The sequence below is a fragment of the Lynx canadensis genome, chromosome B4 (genome assembly GCF_007474595.2).
Source record: "Lynx canadensis isolate LIC74 chromosome B4, mLynCan4.pri.v2, whole genome shotgun sequence".
Lineage (NCBI taxonomy): Eukaryota > Metazoa > Chordata > Mammalia > Carnivora > Felidae > Lynx > Lynx canadensis.
Window position 1 is genome coordinate 124,705,695 of NC_044309.1, and position 19,393 is coordinate 124,725,087.

General features: G+C 40.9%; 1 protein-coding gene across 2 annotated transcripts in view; it reads left to right on the top strand.

The window, feature by feature from the left end:
- The window catches only part of CB4H12orf75 (chromosome B4 C12orf75 homolog), a 39,670-nt gene extending 32,553 nt beyond the window's left edge, over window positions 1-7,117 (top strand). For both annotated transcript variants that reach the window (XM_030320431.1, XM_030320432.1), the window contains exons 3-6: window positions 777-812; window positions 2,119-2,198; window positions 3,011-3,045; window positions 6,248-7,117. In XM_030320431.1, the coding sequence (XP_030176291.1) occupies window positions 777-812; window positions 2,119-2,198; window positions 3,011-3,015 (121 nt within the window). In that variant the 3' untranslated portion in view covers window positions 3,016-3,045; window positions 6,248-7,117. The remainder of the gene's footprint in view (window positions 1-776; window positions 813-2,118; window positions 2,199-3,010; window positions 3,046-6,247) is intronic.
- The last annotated feature ends 12,276 nt before the right edge of the window (window positions 7,118-19,393 follow it).

Genomic DNA, 19,393 nt, shown 5'->3' on the forward strand with positions numbered 1-19,393 from the left:
GCCAGATACATTTGAATCTTGGTTTTTTGCCTTTAAGAAAAGTAACTTATGTATGCTAACTAGTGCTTGAGGGAAAGCTTCCCTATCCTCTTAGAAATATGCCAAGGAGTATCAGTAGAATATGGATTCCTCTCATGCAAGGAAAGATGCTGTACATTTTAAAATTGTGATCCCCTCTAAAAGTCACCTTTTAAACATTTCTTCCTTCTCTGTGCAGTAGATCATATGTAAAATGGCCCGTTTATATAGAAGGAAGTCAAACTAACGTTAACTCTTCTGCACTAAAGAAATCTCTCATACCTAGGGAGAATTGTACCACCGAGTGGCATGAGAATCACAAAATCACAGTACCCAAGACTGGAGGGTGGGCACCTTGGGCATCTGGTCGGCCACTTAATTTACAGATGAGATGCAGGCTGGCAACTTGCCCACAGCCCGTCTGTGCTGGTGGCACACCCATGACAACAGGCCAGGCTTCCTGAGGCTGTGTTACTGTGCTCTTTCCAATCTTGGTTGCCGCCCATTTGTCCTTTTGTTAGCGGTTGGACTTTTTGGCACTTGCTGGATTTGCACATTTTGTTAAGTAGAAAATGACATTTTTTTTTAGTGCATGAATGATTGAGGTGGAAACAAGAGTGTTATAGAAATACTTGATGGGAGAACTTGAATAAGCAAAATTGACTTTAAGTCAGTAGCCCTCTTCTTTTTATAACCAAAAAATAAAGTCTGTGGCAATGTGACCAAATGGCTCATAGCAGATATTTTTGACCTTTCAGAACAGAAGAATCGATAACGGAAGATGACAAGAGGAGGTATGTTTGATATTGAATCTGGCTTTAATTAGTGAATAATTCTGGCTGTCTTTCATGGATTAATTTAACTCACGGATGTAATTTAACACTAGTGCATTGCCAATAGCATTGGTTACACCCAGAAAACTTCTGGCACAGAGAATACAGGTAGGAGCATGTGATCTGAAAAAGAACTTGCCCAGAGTTCATAAGCCTTGTTTTCTTTTTTTTTTTTTAATTTCTTTTTTAATGTTTATTTTTGAGAGAGAGAGTGTGTAAGTGGGGAGGGGCAGATAGAGTGGGAGACACAGAATCTGAAGCAGGCTCCAGGCTCCGAGCCGTCAGCACAGAGCCCGATGTGGGGCTCGATCTCACAAACAGCAAGATCATGACCTGAGCCAAAGTTGGACACCTAACCAACCGAGCCACCCAGGTGCCCCACGGGCCTTGCTTTCAAGCATGCTCGATTTTTGTCTTTTACACATGGCCTGTCATAGCTGGTTTCCATCCTGTGGCCTTTGGATGTGCTATTTCTCCCTAACTGATGACTTCCTTCATTGTCGCAGCAATGAAGGAGGTGTTCACCTCCACCCTCCCTCTCCTCCTCTGGTTGGCTGCACTCTACTCTCATTTCTCGTTAGCTCTCTCTCCCCTCCTTTTATGTTTATATGTACCTACAGGGAATTATTTCTGTGTGTCCATAGCAACTACCACATTGACCACTCCAAATTCTTGATGACTGTTGACTCATTAACTACCATGTCACTCTATGGATATTTATTACTGTACTAAATTACAAAAATCCCAACTTCTTTTTTTCTTTTCCATTCCAAGTTAAATATCAAAAAATTCCATTGACATAGCTTTCTTTTCTCATGTAGAGCTTCTTTTTAACATAGAAAACATTGTATTTCCAAGGGCAGTTATATTCTTTTTTTTTTTTTTAATTTTTTTTTTAACGTTTATTTATTCTTGAGACAGAGAGAGACAGAGCATGAACGGGGGAGGGGCAGAGAGAGAGGGAGACACAGAATCAGAAACAGGCTCCAGGCTCTGAGCCATCAGCCCAGAGCCTGACGCGGGGCTCGAACTCACAGACCGCGAGATCGTGACCCGGGCTGAAGTCGGACGCTCAACTGACTGAGCCACCCAGGCGCCCCAGGGGGGCAGTTATATTCTAAATTCTACTTTTGAAAAGTCACGAGTTATTTTAATAATTCTCTAATTGTTGGCAGTATCCCAAGCTTCTATCACTTTCTGCAAATATTGAGCTCCCTTAATATTGAATATTGGTCTGATTTTTCTGTATCTACTTCTTTTCACGAAGAAACTATGGAGGGGTATATGTTGGTCTCCCATCTGAAGCTGTCAATATGGTATCCAATCAAACAAAGACTGTACGAAAAAGTAAGTAAAATTGTGATATTTACTTTCTCTAAATATCTGTTCGTTTTGTGGGGGAAGATATGAAATTTATGTTTCAGCTTGCCCAGCTCAACCTACATATTACTTAGTTGCAGTTAACCATGTAGAAAAGCCATTATCTGTTCATTGTAATCATTGGTTGAAATCGGCACCCACATCGTGAGAGTAATTCCAGGGCAAAATTTAGCGTCTATTTGTGGTTATGCTCCATGGGTTAAATTTTTTTTTTTTCCCACGGATAGTTTAAATTTATTGTTAACCTCAGTGACGATTGGTGTGACAGTGATAGCAAATGATTCAGTAAGTTTACGGAGTTCTTCTAGAACATAAAGGTAAGTTCTTGTAATATATTCCTTTTATATGCTGATGGCAGTCTGATGATCGGATGAGAAAACAACTGCTATTGTATAAGTAAATGAAGCGAGGTCCCTTTTTCTGTTTTAATAAGTAGTAATGGTGGGGCTAATGATGTCTTTTTCATGATAGCGTGCATAACAGCAGCCTCACAGCTAGCTTGTTACATGTGTGGCTCGTGGTGAAGAGTGCTCATTATCGGCCACCGTACAGTTGTCTGGGGCGTAGTTTGAAAGGATTGTTAATATGTATAATTTGCACACAGGCTATGTTACCTTATTTGTAACATACTATAGTTGTTTGTTTCTCATTGTTATTTCTCTGCTTTATGATCTGGACTAGCACATACATATATGTCACTAGTATTCATCATTTTATAGGAAACTAGAATATGTTCTTTATAATCTGGTCGTTTAACTTTTCTTAATTTTCTCTTTAAGATTAGAAGAAAATATCATGACTCAATGATCAAGAGGTACTGTATGTTTTCTAAGTAATTGTACATATTTAGCCTTGATGATGAGTGATATTGCTATGTATATACGGATGAATAGATATTATTGCTATGTATTTCTAAGAAATCTTGAACTTCAAGATTAGGTAGGCGGGGTCACATCTTGGGGTTAACTCTATGAAATGGAGCATGTGATATTGTAGAGGGGTCTTTGATAATTAGATCAGTTTTCTTTGCAGTTAATTTTATTTTTCATTTCTTTTTGTTTCAAATGCAACTTAATTCATTTAGTAAGAACAAGCTAAGTGTTTACCTAAAACACAGAGGTGTCACTTTTCGTTACCAAAAACTGAGGGGCTGAGACTTTGGAAATGACAGATAGGGAGAGACCAGAGAGGCTGGGACTGGGAATTAGATCAGGATCAATATTAAGTGTTCGGCAGTAGCCAGGGTTCATACAGAGCAGAGATGTAGAGATGGGCAGTCTTCAGTATACAGAGATGCCCTTATGCAGGTGGGAAGAGTAAAACCATAAACCAAGTTTACAGGTTGGTATTACAAAACACGTCCAGTATGCACAGAAGCAACCACTGTGTAAAAGATGAGGCATTGTGGACCTGCTGTCCTGGCGGAGAGCTTAGAGTTAGAGTTATCATAAGACAAGCAAGAACAAGGACAGGAAAAAAGTTTTCCTTTATTCACTATGTGTGCCGGTCTCTAAAAGATCCCAGTAGCATTTCCATAGAGGCAGAAAGTCTCACTCCACCTGTCCAATGACACATATGATGCTTAGATCCCCGCTGCCTCTCAGTCTTGCTGAATGCCATCCAGCCTCTTGAACGTCCTGTGATCAGGAATGCCCTCTCTCCTGAGACAGCCCATTCTCTTTGGGAGTAAGACAACCTTGGATTTAAATTCAGGCTCTTTCACTTATTAGCTGGGCAAGTTACTTTCCCCTCGTAGCCTCCGTTTTATAATCTGTAAAATGGCACTAATGCTTAGCTTGAAGCGTGTTGTTAGGATTCAGTAAGAAATAAATGGTAGTTTCTGCAATCATTGTCATCATGATCATGATCATCATCATCCTCCATCATACTATTTTTTGTAACCAGAATCCAGCCTTTGGCAGACCCAAAGCAAAACTGATTTGAGACTGAACCAACTTCTTGCTCATGGCCAGTTACTGGAGTTGGTGTTTGAGATGGGGAGGGATCACAGAATAAGCTTACAGGTGCAGACAAATAAGCTTTCCCACTGGGGGACAGGGAGACAGAAACCGTAATCAGTTTTCTCCCTGACAAGATATACAACAATCTTGAGTAGACACTTCTTCTAAGACTTTCTCCTCAAGGCAAAAGCATCATGGAGCTTTATTCCCTAGTGCCCATGACCACGTCATAGAGTGTTGAGTTTCTTTTTGGGAATTGGCTGGAGATTTTCTATTTCTAGTATTTTTTAATATTTATTTATTTTTGAGGGAGAGAGAGATAGAGCGAGCACGAGCAGGGGAGGGCCAGAGAGAGAGGGAGACACAGAATCCGAAGCAGGCTCCAGGCTCTGAGCTGTCAGCCCAGAGCCCAATGCAGGGCTTGAACTCACGAACCACGAGATCATGACCTCAGCTGAAGTCAGATGCATAACCAACTGAGCCACCCAGGCGCCTCTGTTTCTAGAATTTCTAATTAGAGTTCTAACCCTCTAGATTCCCTGCTAGTTTTCCCCTGTGCAGAAATGCTTTTGTTATTTGCTTCGAGTAGAAAAGAATCTAATTGCAAGCAAGCATATGTTATTCTCCTCAAAATGGGTTGTATTTCAAAAAGTACAGGAATAGAGTGGAAAGAGGTGTCTTGAGATGGGTATCAGGAGACTCAGGAGCTCTGTTACTAACGCACGACCTTAGAGGAAGCCCTTACCTTCTCTCAGGTTTTCTCAATATCTGTTTTCTCATGGGACAGCTGGACAAGATAGATGGTAGTTCAACTTTGTGTATATGAAATTCCCTGATAACAATTTAACAATCTTGCTGGTAAACCAGCCCACAACTTCTAAAATACCTCTTTACTGCTCATGACTATAAACACATATTATTTTATTGCCATCGCACTCTCTTTGAATCGCTGAGAAGTTTTCTAAGTTGAAAGGCTCTCCTTTTTCCGTAGTTGCAAGCATCACTTCCCTGTGATATGTCCTGAGCTATGGCTCTCTGGCTTAAGTTATTGTTCAGAAACCCCGAGAAGACTGTCCTTTGCAGAGAAAATACTTCATGGAAAGGATCGAGACTTTTAGACCTAGCATGTACAGAATCTCTCGAAATAATGCACATCGGTGACCAGAGCTCAAAGTTAATTTGGTTACTTTTTGAAAACAACTGCGGAATGATTTCAGAATCTCCTGCAAGACTTCTGTCTTGCTACAAAAGTATAGTTTCTTCTACAGATGACTCTTGGGTGAAAGTTGTGCCCATCTAGATGTGTGGAGTACTCCCACCCAGACAAGCTTGAGTGATGCTCTCAGATGCCCATGGAGGGCCTGGCTGAAGCAGATTCCCCTGGGAGAGCTGGAGATAGTGCGGTTGGCTACACCTCTGCCAGCAGGGTCTGGCCAAGTAGGAAAGAAACGATGTTATGGCTGAGTGGTCTGCTGTCTTCTAATTTGGGTGATGTTGATGTGCAGCTGGTCTGGGCATTATCATATCATATATATATATAGTGTGTGGTGTGTGTGTGTGTGTGTGTATTTTTTTAATGTTTATTTTGAGAGACACTGAGTGAGAGCAGGGGAGTGGGCAGAGAGAGAGGGAGACAGAATCTGAAGCAGGTTCCAGGCTCCAAGCTGTCAGCACCGAGCCCGACATGGGGCTCGAACTCACGAACCGAGAGATCATGACCTGAGTCGAAGTCAGACACTTAAACTACTGAGCCACCCAGGCGCCGCTTATCATGTCATATTTTAATTCTAAGCCCGTAAGTCTCTTTCCCCACTGCTCTTTGTCTCTTTATGTATGTGTCATCAGTGCTTCGCGCTGTGCTGGCCACATGTTTAGCTTAAATAAGTATTGAGTGAATCTTGAATGTGTGTTTTACTGAAAGGAAGAATAAGTAAGTAATTTAGCTGAAATTATCAGCTAAAAAAAACCAGCTTAAAGCTGATATTTGTTTTCCCTGAGTTGTACTTTTTTAAGCTCGCTAACTCTTTCCCCCTTTGACGTTTGTTGTCTTCACAGCTTGCTCATTAAGATTTGGAAGGAATTGCACCCCATGGGACATCATAATGTGCACAGAAATTCCCAAGGAAATTCTAAATAGTCACCTGCTTCGCCTCCCCTCCCCACCCAGATTCCTAAGTCTGTAGTTGAAACGTGGGACATGTTGAACGTCGTGGTGCTAGACAGGAAGTGGGTGAACAGTACATGGGCAGGATGGGACTTTCTGGGGTCCACCTGCGGAAGACAAGCTGACACAAGCTGGTGCCTGGAGACAGCCTGCTATGCCTGGCAGCATCGTCACCTTGGCCACCCGACACAAGCTCATGAAGATCATGTCTTTTCACTGATACTTTTTTGATAGCTTTTATATAACAAAATCCTTATTCTAGTTATGACTTCAGATACTAAGGCACTATACGTGGAACTCCCTAAAGTAATATATTTGTGTGTTACCTTCACTATTTTCCTAGGTCCACGTTAATTTTTAGCTGTAATAATGGTTAGTTGATTCTTACTGTTACCTCTTTCCCTTTTTACCTTTTGTTTTCAGCTTTATTTAAGCGTCAGAGAATTTCTTCAGTTAGGAACGGTGTGTCTTATGTTGCAATATTTAAAAATAAGCCACTGAAATTTGCATGCCCCACGCGCGTTTTGATTAACTTTCTGTTTTCTTTAGCCGAAGGCTCATGTCACCCTGGATCCTTCGTATCCATCGATTCTCCCGTTCTCATGTTAATTCTATACTCTCTTCGAGGATTTGTGACTGATGGTTCGTGGGGTGTATGGAAAGTTCTTTATTTGAGGATGTGTGGCCACTTAGTACTGCAATGTAGATTACTCAGTTTACCGATGTATTTCAACAATTAAAACATTTTTAATCCCTCTTCACCTGGATTTCTTAATTGTTTTTTAAAAGATCACTTTCAAAGAAGTCACACATGGCATTGTGATATATAGATACTGTATCAGTGTATAAAGCTAACAATGTATATAACCCGATTGCCATGAAGAATCAAAATTTTTCATAAGAAGGAAGACATTGTCTTACATATCTGGTCTATGTGACAACCGCTGGGATGTCAAATTGATAAATATATATCGAAAGTGCTTTTCTGAGCAGGTGGCCAGAGCGGAGTCTTGGATCTTGCTTCGAGTGGTTGCTGGCTGCATCTGGGGTGTCATGAGCCATGGGACCTAGCTCTGACGAAAGAGTAAATCAGACCTGGGAGATCTGCGTGGTCCTAATAGCTGTTGTGAATATTTTATCAGGACAGTTTATTGGGAGGAGGTTCAAGATGGCAACATAGAAAGATCCTAAACTCATCTCCTCCCACGTGCACAGCAGACTACATCTCCACGTGAAGCAGCTCCCTCTGCAAAGGACCTGAAAGCTAGCTGAACCGCGCCTCCACAACAAAGGATAGAAGCGCCACACGGAATGGGGAGGAGGGGCACAGTCATGCTCTTGCAAGCAGCTCCCCCCTAGGCACAGAGACCAGCAACTGGGAAGGGTCTCACTGATACAGAGCTTGTCCCTGAGGAGGGAGGGGTTTTGCTCCACATCAGGTAACCCAGCCCTTGGGAACTGCGTCAGAGAGATGAACCCTCAAAGCACCTGGCCTTGAAAACCAACAGGGCTGACTTCCAGGAGAACCAGAGGGCTTTAGGGAATGAAAAATACCCTCTTAAAGGGCTTACACACAGACCCACTCATCCCAGGACCCAGCACAAAAGTAAGTGTAAAAGATGCTTAGATCATATGCGTAGGGGACTCATTTGTTAATCTTGCAGCATCTGCCAGAGAGACGGGAACCTGTTGGGAGTCTCTGGGGACAGACGTGCTGGCAGACACCATTTTTGCATTCTACTTCTGCCTTGTTGGGACTGGTGCTGACGGTCGCCATTTTTGTACCCCACCCCCCAAGGCTGCTAGCTCTGGTGGAAGTGTCCTGCCTGCAGGTACGGCAGCCAAAGCCCACCCAGCTCCAGCTGAGTGCCCTGCCCCCATGGCCCACTGTGCCAGCCACAGGGCATGTGAGGCCCACACAAGGGTCACCTTGGAGCACCTGGCTTTGGTGGGAACGGGCGATTGTGTTTCTAGACCCGTTGGACAATCAGTCCTTGATGGGTTACCACCCCCTAGGGCACTGCACAAGCAGAGGACTGAAACCTACCTCCAGGGTTCATGTGAAAAAGGAGATTTTCTTGTCCTGGAGCCTCAATCCGAGAGGCAGGCTTTTAGGCTTCTGGTTTGCCACATATTCTTAGGCTACAGAGGTGCCCCCAGGGAAGATGGGCAGGAAGATAACCATATTGGAGCTCTCCCTTGGCCTCCTAACAGCTGGCTGATAACCTCCCAGAAAGCCATGAGTTTTGCAGTTGTACCCCTGGGGACGCCTCCAGATTTCCTGGTCTGGAAAGTCTGCAGGGTTTAGGATTGCAGACCCACAAGACTGTATATGTGATATACCTTGAAAGGTGCTCCCTGTGGATCTAGATGGCTTACTCTTACGTAAAAGAACTAGGAAAAGAACAAATGAAGCCCAAAGGAAGGAAATAATAAGGTGGAGATAAACGAAATAGAGACTAAAAGGATAGTAGAAAAGATCAGTGAAGTGAAGAGTTGGTTCTTTGAAACTGTAGATAAGCTAACATATAGGCTAACATACCTAAAATCAAAAATGAAAGAGGAGTTACAACTGATACTATGGAAATACAAGGATCATAATAGACTACTACAAACGAACTACTTCTATATAGTAGTTTAGTATACTACAAACATACTACTATATGCCAGCAAACTGGACAATCTGGAAGAAGTGGATAAGTTTCCTAGAAATATACAATCTTCCAAGACTGAATCTTGAGAAAACAGAAAAATCTGAATAAGCCAATGGCCAGTAAAGAGATTGAATCAGTAACCAAAACCTCCCAACAAACAAAAGGACCAAATGGCTTCACTGATGAATTCTATTAAACATTCAAAGATGTAATACCTATTCTTCTCAGACAAGGACCCCACAGCGTAGAACGTTACAGGCCAGCACAATAATCCTGATGAACATAGATGCAAAAGTCCTCAACGAAACAAATACTAGCAAACCAAATTCAACAATACATTAAAAGCATCACACACCATGATCAAGGTTGGTCTATCCCAGAGATGCAAGGATGATCAACATCCACAGATTAGTCAATATGATACACCAATTTAACATTTGTATGTGAGAATAAGCTGTTGTGTGGAAAGAAGCCTGAATGAGAGGCAGGGAGACTCCAAAGCAAACACAGAGAACTGTCTAACTTCCTAAGGACATGATAGTCCTGGGGCCATTGTGCCACGGGGAGTGTGAGTTGGCTTCTGTGAAACAAATTCGTGGCCCTGTTACCGGTTCTCCCCTTCGCTTTGGCTTAGGTTGCTGTCTGTCCCTGGATGCCAAGACACATTCTCACGTTTCCATTTACACTGCTTACCACCCTGGTCTCGTCTCACACGAACCTAGAATTGTATGAAAGCCCGTTGAACTTTTAACATGACAAAAGAACATTGAAGGTAAGAGTAAGACATGGTCTTAATATCCATCCCCCTGTCCCCTAATGGCATTTCGGTGGAACAGCAGCAGTTTATCCCATTAAGGATAACAGATTAACTTTGTGAAAACGTTTTGATTTTGACATAATTTTAGCTTTATAGAGGAGTGTCAAGTTGGCACAGACAATTCCCATATGCTTCCCCTAATGCTAACGTCTTACACAGATTTGTCAAAACTAAGAAATTAAATATTGGTGCAATCTACAGACTTTAGTGGGATTCTGTTAGTTTGGGCATAAAGGTCCTTCCTCTTGTTCCAGGATCCAGTCCGAGGTTCCGTTGCATTCCATTATATTAGGTCCTCCTGGCTCCTTAGTCTCCCCATTCTGGCAGTTTTCTCAGCCTTGCCTTGTTTCTTCATGACCTTTACACTTTTGGGGCCTCCTGATAGATATTTTGTAGCATGTCTCGCAATTTGGATTTGTCTGTGTTCTTATGGTTAGACTGCGGTTTTAGATTTTGGGGTAGAATACCACAGAGGCGATGCCCCCCCCCCCCCCAATCACACATCGTATCTCATGATTTCACCACAGCTTGTTGCTGGTGATAATGACCATGATCACTTGGTTGGTTAGGGGGCATCTGTCAGGTTTTTCCACTGTAAGCTTTCTAATTTTTCTTTTCCAAACTCTGGTCCTTATAAAATGAGTTACCATGTTTAGAACATACTCAAAGGAAAGGAGAATAAAGCTCTACCTACTGGAGGAAGGAGTATCAAGGAATTTTTAGACATTTGTTAACAAGCACTACAGTAGTAAGTATTTTGGGGGAGATACTTGGAGACTCTGAAAATGTCCTGTTTCTTCTTAAAGGTTTGCCCACTAATTGTAGCATTCACTCTCAGATGTTGCCTGTAGCATTTATTACTATGGTGTTTCAGTGCTGGTTTTCTACTTTCCTCATTCTGTCAGATGTATTATTTGGAATTCTTCTCTAAGGAATATTTGTCTGTTCTCCCCTATTTACTTATTTGGTTAATCACTTATTTATATCAGTATTGATGGATATTTATTTTGTTCTTTAGATTATAATCTGATACTGTCACTATTTTATTGCTCAAATTCTTTGAGCTTTGACCATTGGTAGTTCTTCAAGTTGGTTCTTTTTTTTTTTTTTTTTAACGTTTATTTATTTTGAGAAAGGGGTAGGGGCAGAGAGAGAGGGAGAGAGAGAGAATCCCAAGCAGGCTCTTCACTGTCAGGGCAGATTCCAACACAGGGCTGAGCCACCCAGGCACCCCCAGATTGGTTCTTGACATGGCTTATTTCCCCCCCAGCCCCCTGCCTTAGGTTGACTTTTGGTAGCAAGCTGGCCTACAAAATAAAAATCCAAGTCAAAAGTTAAAGCATACTCCTAAAACTTCATCAATTTTATTATAAATGAATAGTGTTTTCCATATTATGACAAGTCTTAACATTTTCCTTCAACTAGACATTACTTAAATTTAGAACCTTGTGATTCTCACATGCTAATAATACTTGCCACCCACTTACCTCTGTCTTAAGGCGAATGATTATAATATTTATTAAGGACTGCAAGAATCTTGAGTGAAAGACTTAAAGGAGGAGATCTATTAACATTAAGATCTTTCAAAAGAAAAGTGAGAGATTAGTGAAGCCTTAAAAATGCCTGAAAGCTAAGAGGTAACATCTTTTCAAACAATATATCCTGGTTGTTTGCAAGATTATTATTTAAAAATATTAACAGAAGGATGAGTTTCAGAAATTTTCTGATTAATAGATTAGAGAAGGCTTTCTTAAGAAACTTTCTGAGCTAGGGCGCATTTACTCCTAGACTTAGTTAAGAAAGACGACTAGAGTTTAGTTTTGGAAGAAACTGAATCTGGGATGTAGAAGTCTGGTTTTGGCAGGTACAACTAACTTCTGAGGTGTTACTGAAGAATGGCTGGCCTGATAAATTGAGTTCTCAAAAGTGACCTGGAGTGAGGCTTGGGGGGAGAGAGGCAGAATGATAGAAGATGCTAAGTTAGCATGACGGGCAAGCTGTCTCTGCCTGTTTGAATTGGTAAGAGCTTGAAGAAGAAGCGAAAAGGTTCAGTTTTGCAAATGAGAGCTTTGTGTAGTCCTATGGTATCAATGTCCAAGGTTGTGAGGAATTTCAGGGGTGAAAAGTTCTGTAAGAGACTCATTCCCGGGAAGACATTTGCTTATTTGCTTATTTTTACATAATGCATGCGATAACTTCAAGCAGTACAAAGTGATGTGCTTTTCCATAGATTGTGTTCTAGTACCCAGTTCTGATTTTCAGTTGCTCATCAGCCGACATCAGTCAAGTTCTCGCTGTGCCCCAGGTGGGTATTAGTTGTTAACAGTATGGTTGAAAGTCCCTGCATGCTAGGCTCTTTAGACTAGTGAGGATATACCCGGTAACCTGCAATGTACACAGAGCCATGCCCAGTGCTGGCATGGATTACTCTGGGAGCACAGAACAGGGGCAGCTAAGTCAGAAAAGATTAGAAAAGATTCCCCAGAGGGCAGTCCTCTGCAGAACCACATGAGAGAGGGTGAGCTGGCCAGCCAGAGGTGGGAGAAGAAAGAGGCTTCAGGCGCAGAACCTCAGGTACAAAGAAGGCACCGAGGGTCCTTGGCATATCCTGGGAACTGCTAGGAGTTCATCTTGGTTGGATGGGAGCTGATGGTAATGGGGTGAGAGGAGCGATAAGGTGAGCTTGTGAGGCACTTCATAAGCCACACTAGAACTTCTAAAAGCTGTGGGAAGGCACTGAGGGAGAGAAGCAGTGGTGGAGCTTGTGTTCTGGGTCCTTCCATTTACCTGTTGTGTGGGGGCCGTCGGAAGGTTTCGTCCTGCTGTCTATCCCAGCTCCGGGTTTGTGGTCTCTCTGTGGGAGGCATGAATGAGATTATTAGGTCTAGATGGTGAAGGTGGGGCTTTCCTATTTAATCTGTCATACAAAACACTTGGAGTTTTCAGATACAGTGCAATTTGTGGAAAGGTTTGAGGCAACCAAGAGTTTGATAAGGTTCACGCCTTACACGAGATCATACCTTCAAGACTGGGAGAGATGACTGTTTATCTAATGCATAGAAACCAACACGAGAATCAAGGAAAATGAAGAAACGTAGGAATGTGTTCCAAGTGAAAGGTTCCATCAAGAATATCAGAAACATTGCATTAAGGCAGGGTCATGCCCCTCTCCCAGCACCAAGTATGACCAGGTACTTAGTAATTAGGTGTTTGAGAATGTTGAAATCATCCTGTTGTTTCTTTTATTTCTTCCATATTTATTTCTTCCATATCTTTTTCCACAAAACCATTCTATTAAATGAAGACAAGCTTCTTTGTCCAGTGGAGACTTTACACTTAGATAACTTAGCACTCGACTGCGTATTTTGCTTATTCTCTACATAATGTAATATTGAAGTACTCAGACTTCTTAGAAGGCAGGTATATTCGTGTATATTTGTATACAATTGTATATTCTTTTCCATTCTTAGAATTGGGTCCCCTAGACCCACTATGAAGAAATGGCCTTATGTTGGTAGGGAAAGCAAAATAATTTGTGGCTCTCTCCCACACAAGAAGCAACTATGGTGTCTTTTCTACAGTAGTCATACCTTTGAGACAATTTTAAGGTCTTTGGCAAGTCATTTGGGTTTTCTTGCACCTTGGCAAATTGCAGTGAATGGTACAAAATCTATTCTAGTTCTCTTCTAAGATTGTTAGCAGAATTCATTGATTGATTCATTTATCCAACAATCATCTCCTGAGTGTCTACTCTGCCTGTCATTGTTTCAGGCATTGGAGATGCAGCAGTGAACAAATCCTATGACATGGCTTATGTTTTACAAAGGAGACACACACTAAATATATATATATATATATATATATATATATACACACACACACACACACACACACACACACACACACACACACGCATTATAGTTTGTGAGAGTAATAAGTTCTATGGGGAAGACTAAACCAGAGAAGAGGGAATAAAGAGTTAGTTGGGAAGGTGGGAATTATAACTTTAATGTTTTCTTTTGAGAGAGGGAGAGAAAGAGAATGAGCGGAGGAGGGCAGAGAGAGAGAGAGAGAGAGAGAGAGAGAGAGAAAGAGCGACAGAGGATTGGAAGCAGGCTCTGCATTGACAGCAGCAAACTCGATGTGGGGCTCGAACTCATAAACCATGAGATCGTGACCTGAGCCAGAGTTGAACACTCAACTGACTGAGCCACCACTCAGGTACCTCATGGTACCTGTAACTTTAATCTTAAATAGAATGATCAGGGGATTTTTCACTGTAAATATGATGCTTGAATCAAAGACCTGGAGAAGTAGCTACTACCCATGTGGTATCCAGAGGAAGAGCATTTTAAAGAGAAGAGAGGGACAAGTTAAAATACCTCATGCAGGCATGTGTCTTCAGTGTTTGAAAAGGGCAAAGAATTCAGTGTGGCTGGGCAAAAATCGCAAATGGGAGAGAAATAGGGGAGGCTAGAGGGCTGCTAGGGAAGAGATTTTGGAGGAACATTAGGTCTGTTGTTGACCAATGGCTTTGTAAGTTATTCATACATTTTAGAATAAAAATTGTATATATTTAAGATATACAACACAATTTGATATAAATACAGTCAAGCTAATTAACACATTACCTCCTTCATATAGTTCCTTCTTTGTGTGTGGTGAGATCACTCAAGATCTCTCTTGACCTATTTCCAGTATAGTCATTATGCTGTACATTAGATCTCTAGACTTACTCATCCTACATAACTAACTTTATACTCTTGACTAACATCTCCTCATTTCCTCCATTCTCCCAGCCCCTGGCAGCCATCATTCTACTCTCTGCTTTTATGAGTACAATCTTTATTTTTTTTTAGATTACACCATAAGTGAGATCATATAGTATATATCTTTCTCTGTCTGTATTACTTTACTTAGCGAAATGTCTTCTAGATTAATCCATGTAGGTATCAATGGCAGGATTTCCTTTTTCATGGCTGAATAATATTCCATTATATATAATACAATAATATAAAAATATAACAGCATAATATGTATCTATAATGGAATATTATATAAACTATATATATTATTATATATCTTCTTTCATCTTTATGTTCTCATCTGTTGATGGACACTTGGATTGTTTCTATGTCTTGGCTACTGTAAATAATGCTGCAATGAGCATCTCATTGAGATACTGATTCCATTTCCTTTGGATATATACCTGGAAGCAGGAATTACTGGTAGTTCTGTATTTAATTTTTGAGGGATCTCCATATTTTCCCATAATGTCTATGATAATTTACATTCCCATCAACAGTGTAAAAATGCTTTCTTTTCTCCACATCCTCACCAACACTCGTTATCTTTTGTCTTTCTGATAATAGCCATTCTAATAGGTGTGAGGTGGTATTTCATTGTGTTTTTGATTTACAATTCTTTGATGATATTGAGCATCTCTTCATTTATCTGTTCAGATATCTGTTGGCTATTTGTATGTCTTCTTTTGAGAAATTTCTGTTTGGATTTTCTTTATATAATTATAATTATTGGCCTAGGTATATTTTTGACTGATTTGGTTCTGTTTGGAGCTAATGCATGGAATCTGTAGCTCTGGATTTCCTAATTCTCTACACGAGGGTGGTATATTGAGAGGGAATGCTCAAAGGAAGTTGTGTCTTCTACGGACAAGTTATTGTCTTTCTATAATTGCTTGCAGCTTTAGAGCAGTTACAGTCATAAAAACATGTAAACTGGGAAAGTGATGAGTAGAACAGGAACATCTCTCCCCAGATCTCGGAGCACTAATAAAGCCACACTAGCCACAATAGGGCTGGTACAGGAATAGATAGATTGATGGAACAGAAGAGAAAATATATAAATATCTATTTTTGCATATGATGATGTCATAAATTAGAATGTAAAGGATGATTTGTCCTTTTTTAAAAATTTATCTTTTTTAAATGATGCTGAAAATAATCTGCTGATTGGGTAGACAAATGGCAAGAGTCACCAAATAACCTATCAATGTATTTGAGTGGATGTGAGCATAATATAAATGATAAAACCATAGAAAAGGAAAACATTGTTGACTATCTGACCTGGATCGGAAAAGAGATTTATGTGAATGACACATAATGCTGAATCCATAAAGAAAAGTATTGTTAGATTGGACTATGTAAAAAATGAAAGCCTATGTAAGAAAAAGAAAAACAAGCCTGGAAACATTTAAAAAGCAAATAACGGAAGAAACAAACAACATTTGTGATAGAAGGTTAAAGTGCTTTGCAAAGTGCTCTTAGATGAACGGCCTAAGAGAATTATGGACAAAGGAACCAAAAAGGCAATTCATAAAAGGGATACAAATGGCCAGTGAATCATTGTGGGAAAAGTTCAACCTCATTAAAGTCAAATGTTGCAAAGAAAAATCACAGTTTTCACTTTTCAGACACTGCTCATCCCTGCATCTGCTGCTCTATTAGGAGGGCCCCTCTTGGTCATGGGACTCCAGTATTATTACTCTTTGCTTTCAACATCCATGAGTGGGAACCTTTCAATTCCCTGGCCTCAAAACTCCTTGACCTTATCTTCCCCAATTAACTTGTTCTCTACCCAGCCTCTGACACTCACTCCCACTGCATGCCCCAGCTCTTGTTATTTACACATTTTTTAAATGTTTATTTTGAGAGAGAGAGACAGAGACAGAGAGAGGGAGAGAGAATCCCAAGCAGGCTCTGCGCTGTCAGCACATGACCGTGAGATCATGACCTGAGCCCAAGTCTAGTCGACCGCTTAACCCGCTGAGCCACCCTGGCGCCCCAGCTCTTGTTATTTACGTAACTATAACTTTTTACAGTGACACTTTCTAACATTCCACACTGTCACTCACTATCCCCTCTCTTTCCATCTCCTGACTCCAACAGTCTTTCAACCCCAGTGGGACCACTCATTGCTGCTTTCACTGCTAATCCGTCTTGTGCCCTCATGTCCTTCCTTACCCAGTTCAAACACTAAGGTCAATCAATATCATCACTCCATTGCACACATCATCAACTCGCTTGCTCCTGTTTTCTGCTGCAATCACTCGACTAACTAAATGACCCTGGATGGAGCCATTCCCCTGCCTGCACATATGCAGCTGAATAGAACTGCATAGAAATAGACAATCAGCTAACAGAGACTTCCAGTGGGTCCACAGTGCTGCCTGGCCATTACCTTCTATTTTCTTAGTCCATTCATACTTCCATTCTCTTAGATGGCTATGTCATATTTTCTCACTTCTCAAACATCTACCACATCCCCTCCCATCCTCACTCTAAGCTGACACCATTGCTTCCTATTTCACCAAACAGAAATAAAAACATAGGAACAATCAAGCTCCCCCAACCTTGGGTATCCCATTTTTCCTTTCCTTGCAAACTCCAAATACTGCAACTGGAGAGCATTGCATCCTGTCCTCTTTGACCCAACGAGGGGCTTTGCTCCTATAAGTCTCTCCAGTTCTCCAACAATTCCCAAATCAATTCCCCACCCTTTACAGTATAATTTCCATCATCATAAAAATGTGCTTTTATTTCTCCTACCTTAAAAAGACCCTCTCTATTGACCTAATACCCCTTTCTTTCCTTCCTTTGCAGCGAACCTCCTTACAATATTTACTGGTCTATACTCACTGTCGCCAATTTCTCTCTTCCTCTTCTTGAACCTACTCCATTCAGGTTTTCACTCCTCTTTCCACTACAACCGTTGTTCTCAGGGTCACCAATGACCTCCTTGTTGCTAAATCTCATGGTCAGTTTTTGGTCTTCATCTTGGTCTTGATGTTTCCAGCCTCCCTGAAACACTTCTGCACTTGGCCTCTAGGTCACCAGGTTCTCTCGATTGTCTTCCCGCCTCTCTAGCTGCTGATTCTCAGTATCCTTTGCTGATTCCCTCTGATGATCCAAACCTCTATACCTAGGTGTGTCCACCAGCTTGGTCTTTGGACTGTTCTTCTTTTCTATTTATTCTATGCACTGCCAGTTCTTTTTTTTTATTATTTATTTTTATTTTTTCTTTCTGTCTCTTTTTCTATAATTTATGTTTTGTTTTGTTTTTTTTTTTTTACAATTTACATCCAAGTTAGTTAGTGTATGGTGCAACAATGATTTCAGAAGTGGATTGCTTAAGCCTCTTACCCATTTAGCCCATCCCTCCTCCCACAACCCCTCCAGCAACCCTGTTTTTTCTCTATTTAAGAGTCTCTCATGTTTTGTCCCCCTCCATGTTTTTATATCATTTTTGTTTCCCTTCCCTTGTGTCCATCTGTTCTGTGTCTTAAAGTCCTCATATAAGTGAAGTTATATGCTATTTGTCTTTCTCTGACTAACTTCGCTTAGCATAATACTCTCTAGTTCCATCCACGTAGTTGCAAATGGCAAGATTTCATTCTTTTTGACTGCCAAGTAATATTCCATCGTATATATATACCTCATCTTCTTTATCCATTCATCCATCGATGGACATTTGGGCTCTTTCCATACTTTGGCTTTTGTTGATAGTGCTGCTATAAACATGGGGGTGCATGTGTCCCTTTGAAACAGCACCCTTGTATCCCTTAGATAAATACCTAGTAGTGCAATTGCTGGGTCATAGGGTAGTTCTATTTTTAGTTTTTTGAGGAACCTCCATACTGTTTTCCAGAGCGTCTGCACCAGTTTGCATTCCCACCAGCAGTGCAAAGGAGATCCTCTTTCTCTGCATCCTCGCCAACATCTGTTGTTGCCTGAGTTATTAATGTTAGCCATTCTGACAGGTTTGAGGTGATATCTCAATGTGGTTTTGATTTGTATTTCCCGGATGATGAGTGATATTGAGAATTTTTTCATGTATGCACTGTCAATTCTTAAGTGTTTGTCCTCAGTCTCGACCTCTCTTGAAACTTGAGTTCTCTATGCAATTGTCTGGTCTGTATCTCCATTTGGATGTCTTAAACCATATCTCAGACTTAACAAGTCCAAATCTTTGTTCTTTTTTTTTTTTAATTTTCTTATTTTTAAAATTTACATCCAAGTTAGTTAGCATATAGTGCAACAGTGATTTCAGGAGTGGATTCCTTAATGCCCCTTACCCAGTTAGCCCGTCCCCCTCCACAACCCCTCCAGGAACCCTCTGTTTGTTCTCCATATTTAAGACTCTCTTATGTTTTGTCCCCCTCCATGTTTTTATATTATTTTTGCTTCCCTTCTCTTGTGTTCATCTGTTCTGTGTCTTAAAGCCCTCATATGAGTGAAGTCCTATGATATTTGTCTTTCTCTGATTGACTAATTTCGTTTAGCATAATACCCTCCAGTTCCATCCATGTAGTTGCAAATGGCAAGATTTCATTCTTTTTGATTGCCGAGTAATACTCCATTGTGTGTGTACACACACACCACATCTTCTTTATCCATTCATCCATTGATGGACATTTGGGTTCTTTCCATACTTTGGCTATTGTTGATAGTGCTGCTATAAACATGGGGGTGTATGTGAGGTATGTTTTAAAACAGCATACCTATATTCCTTGGATAAATATCTAGTAGTGCAATTGCTGGGTCATA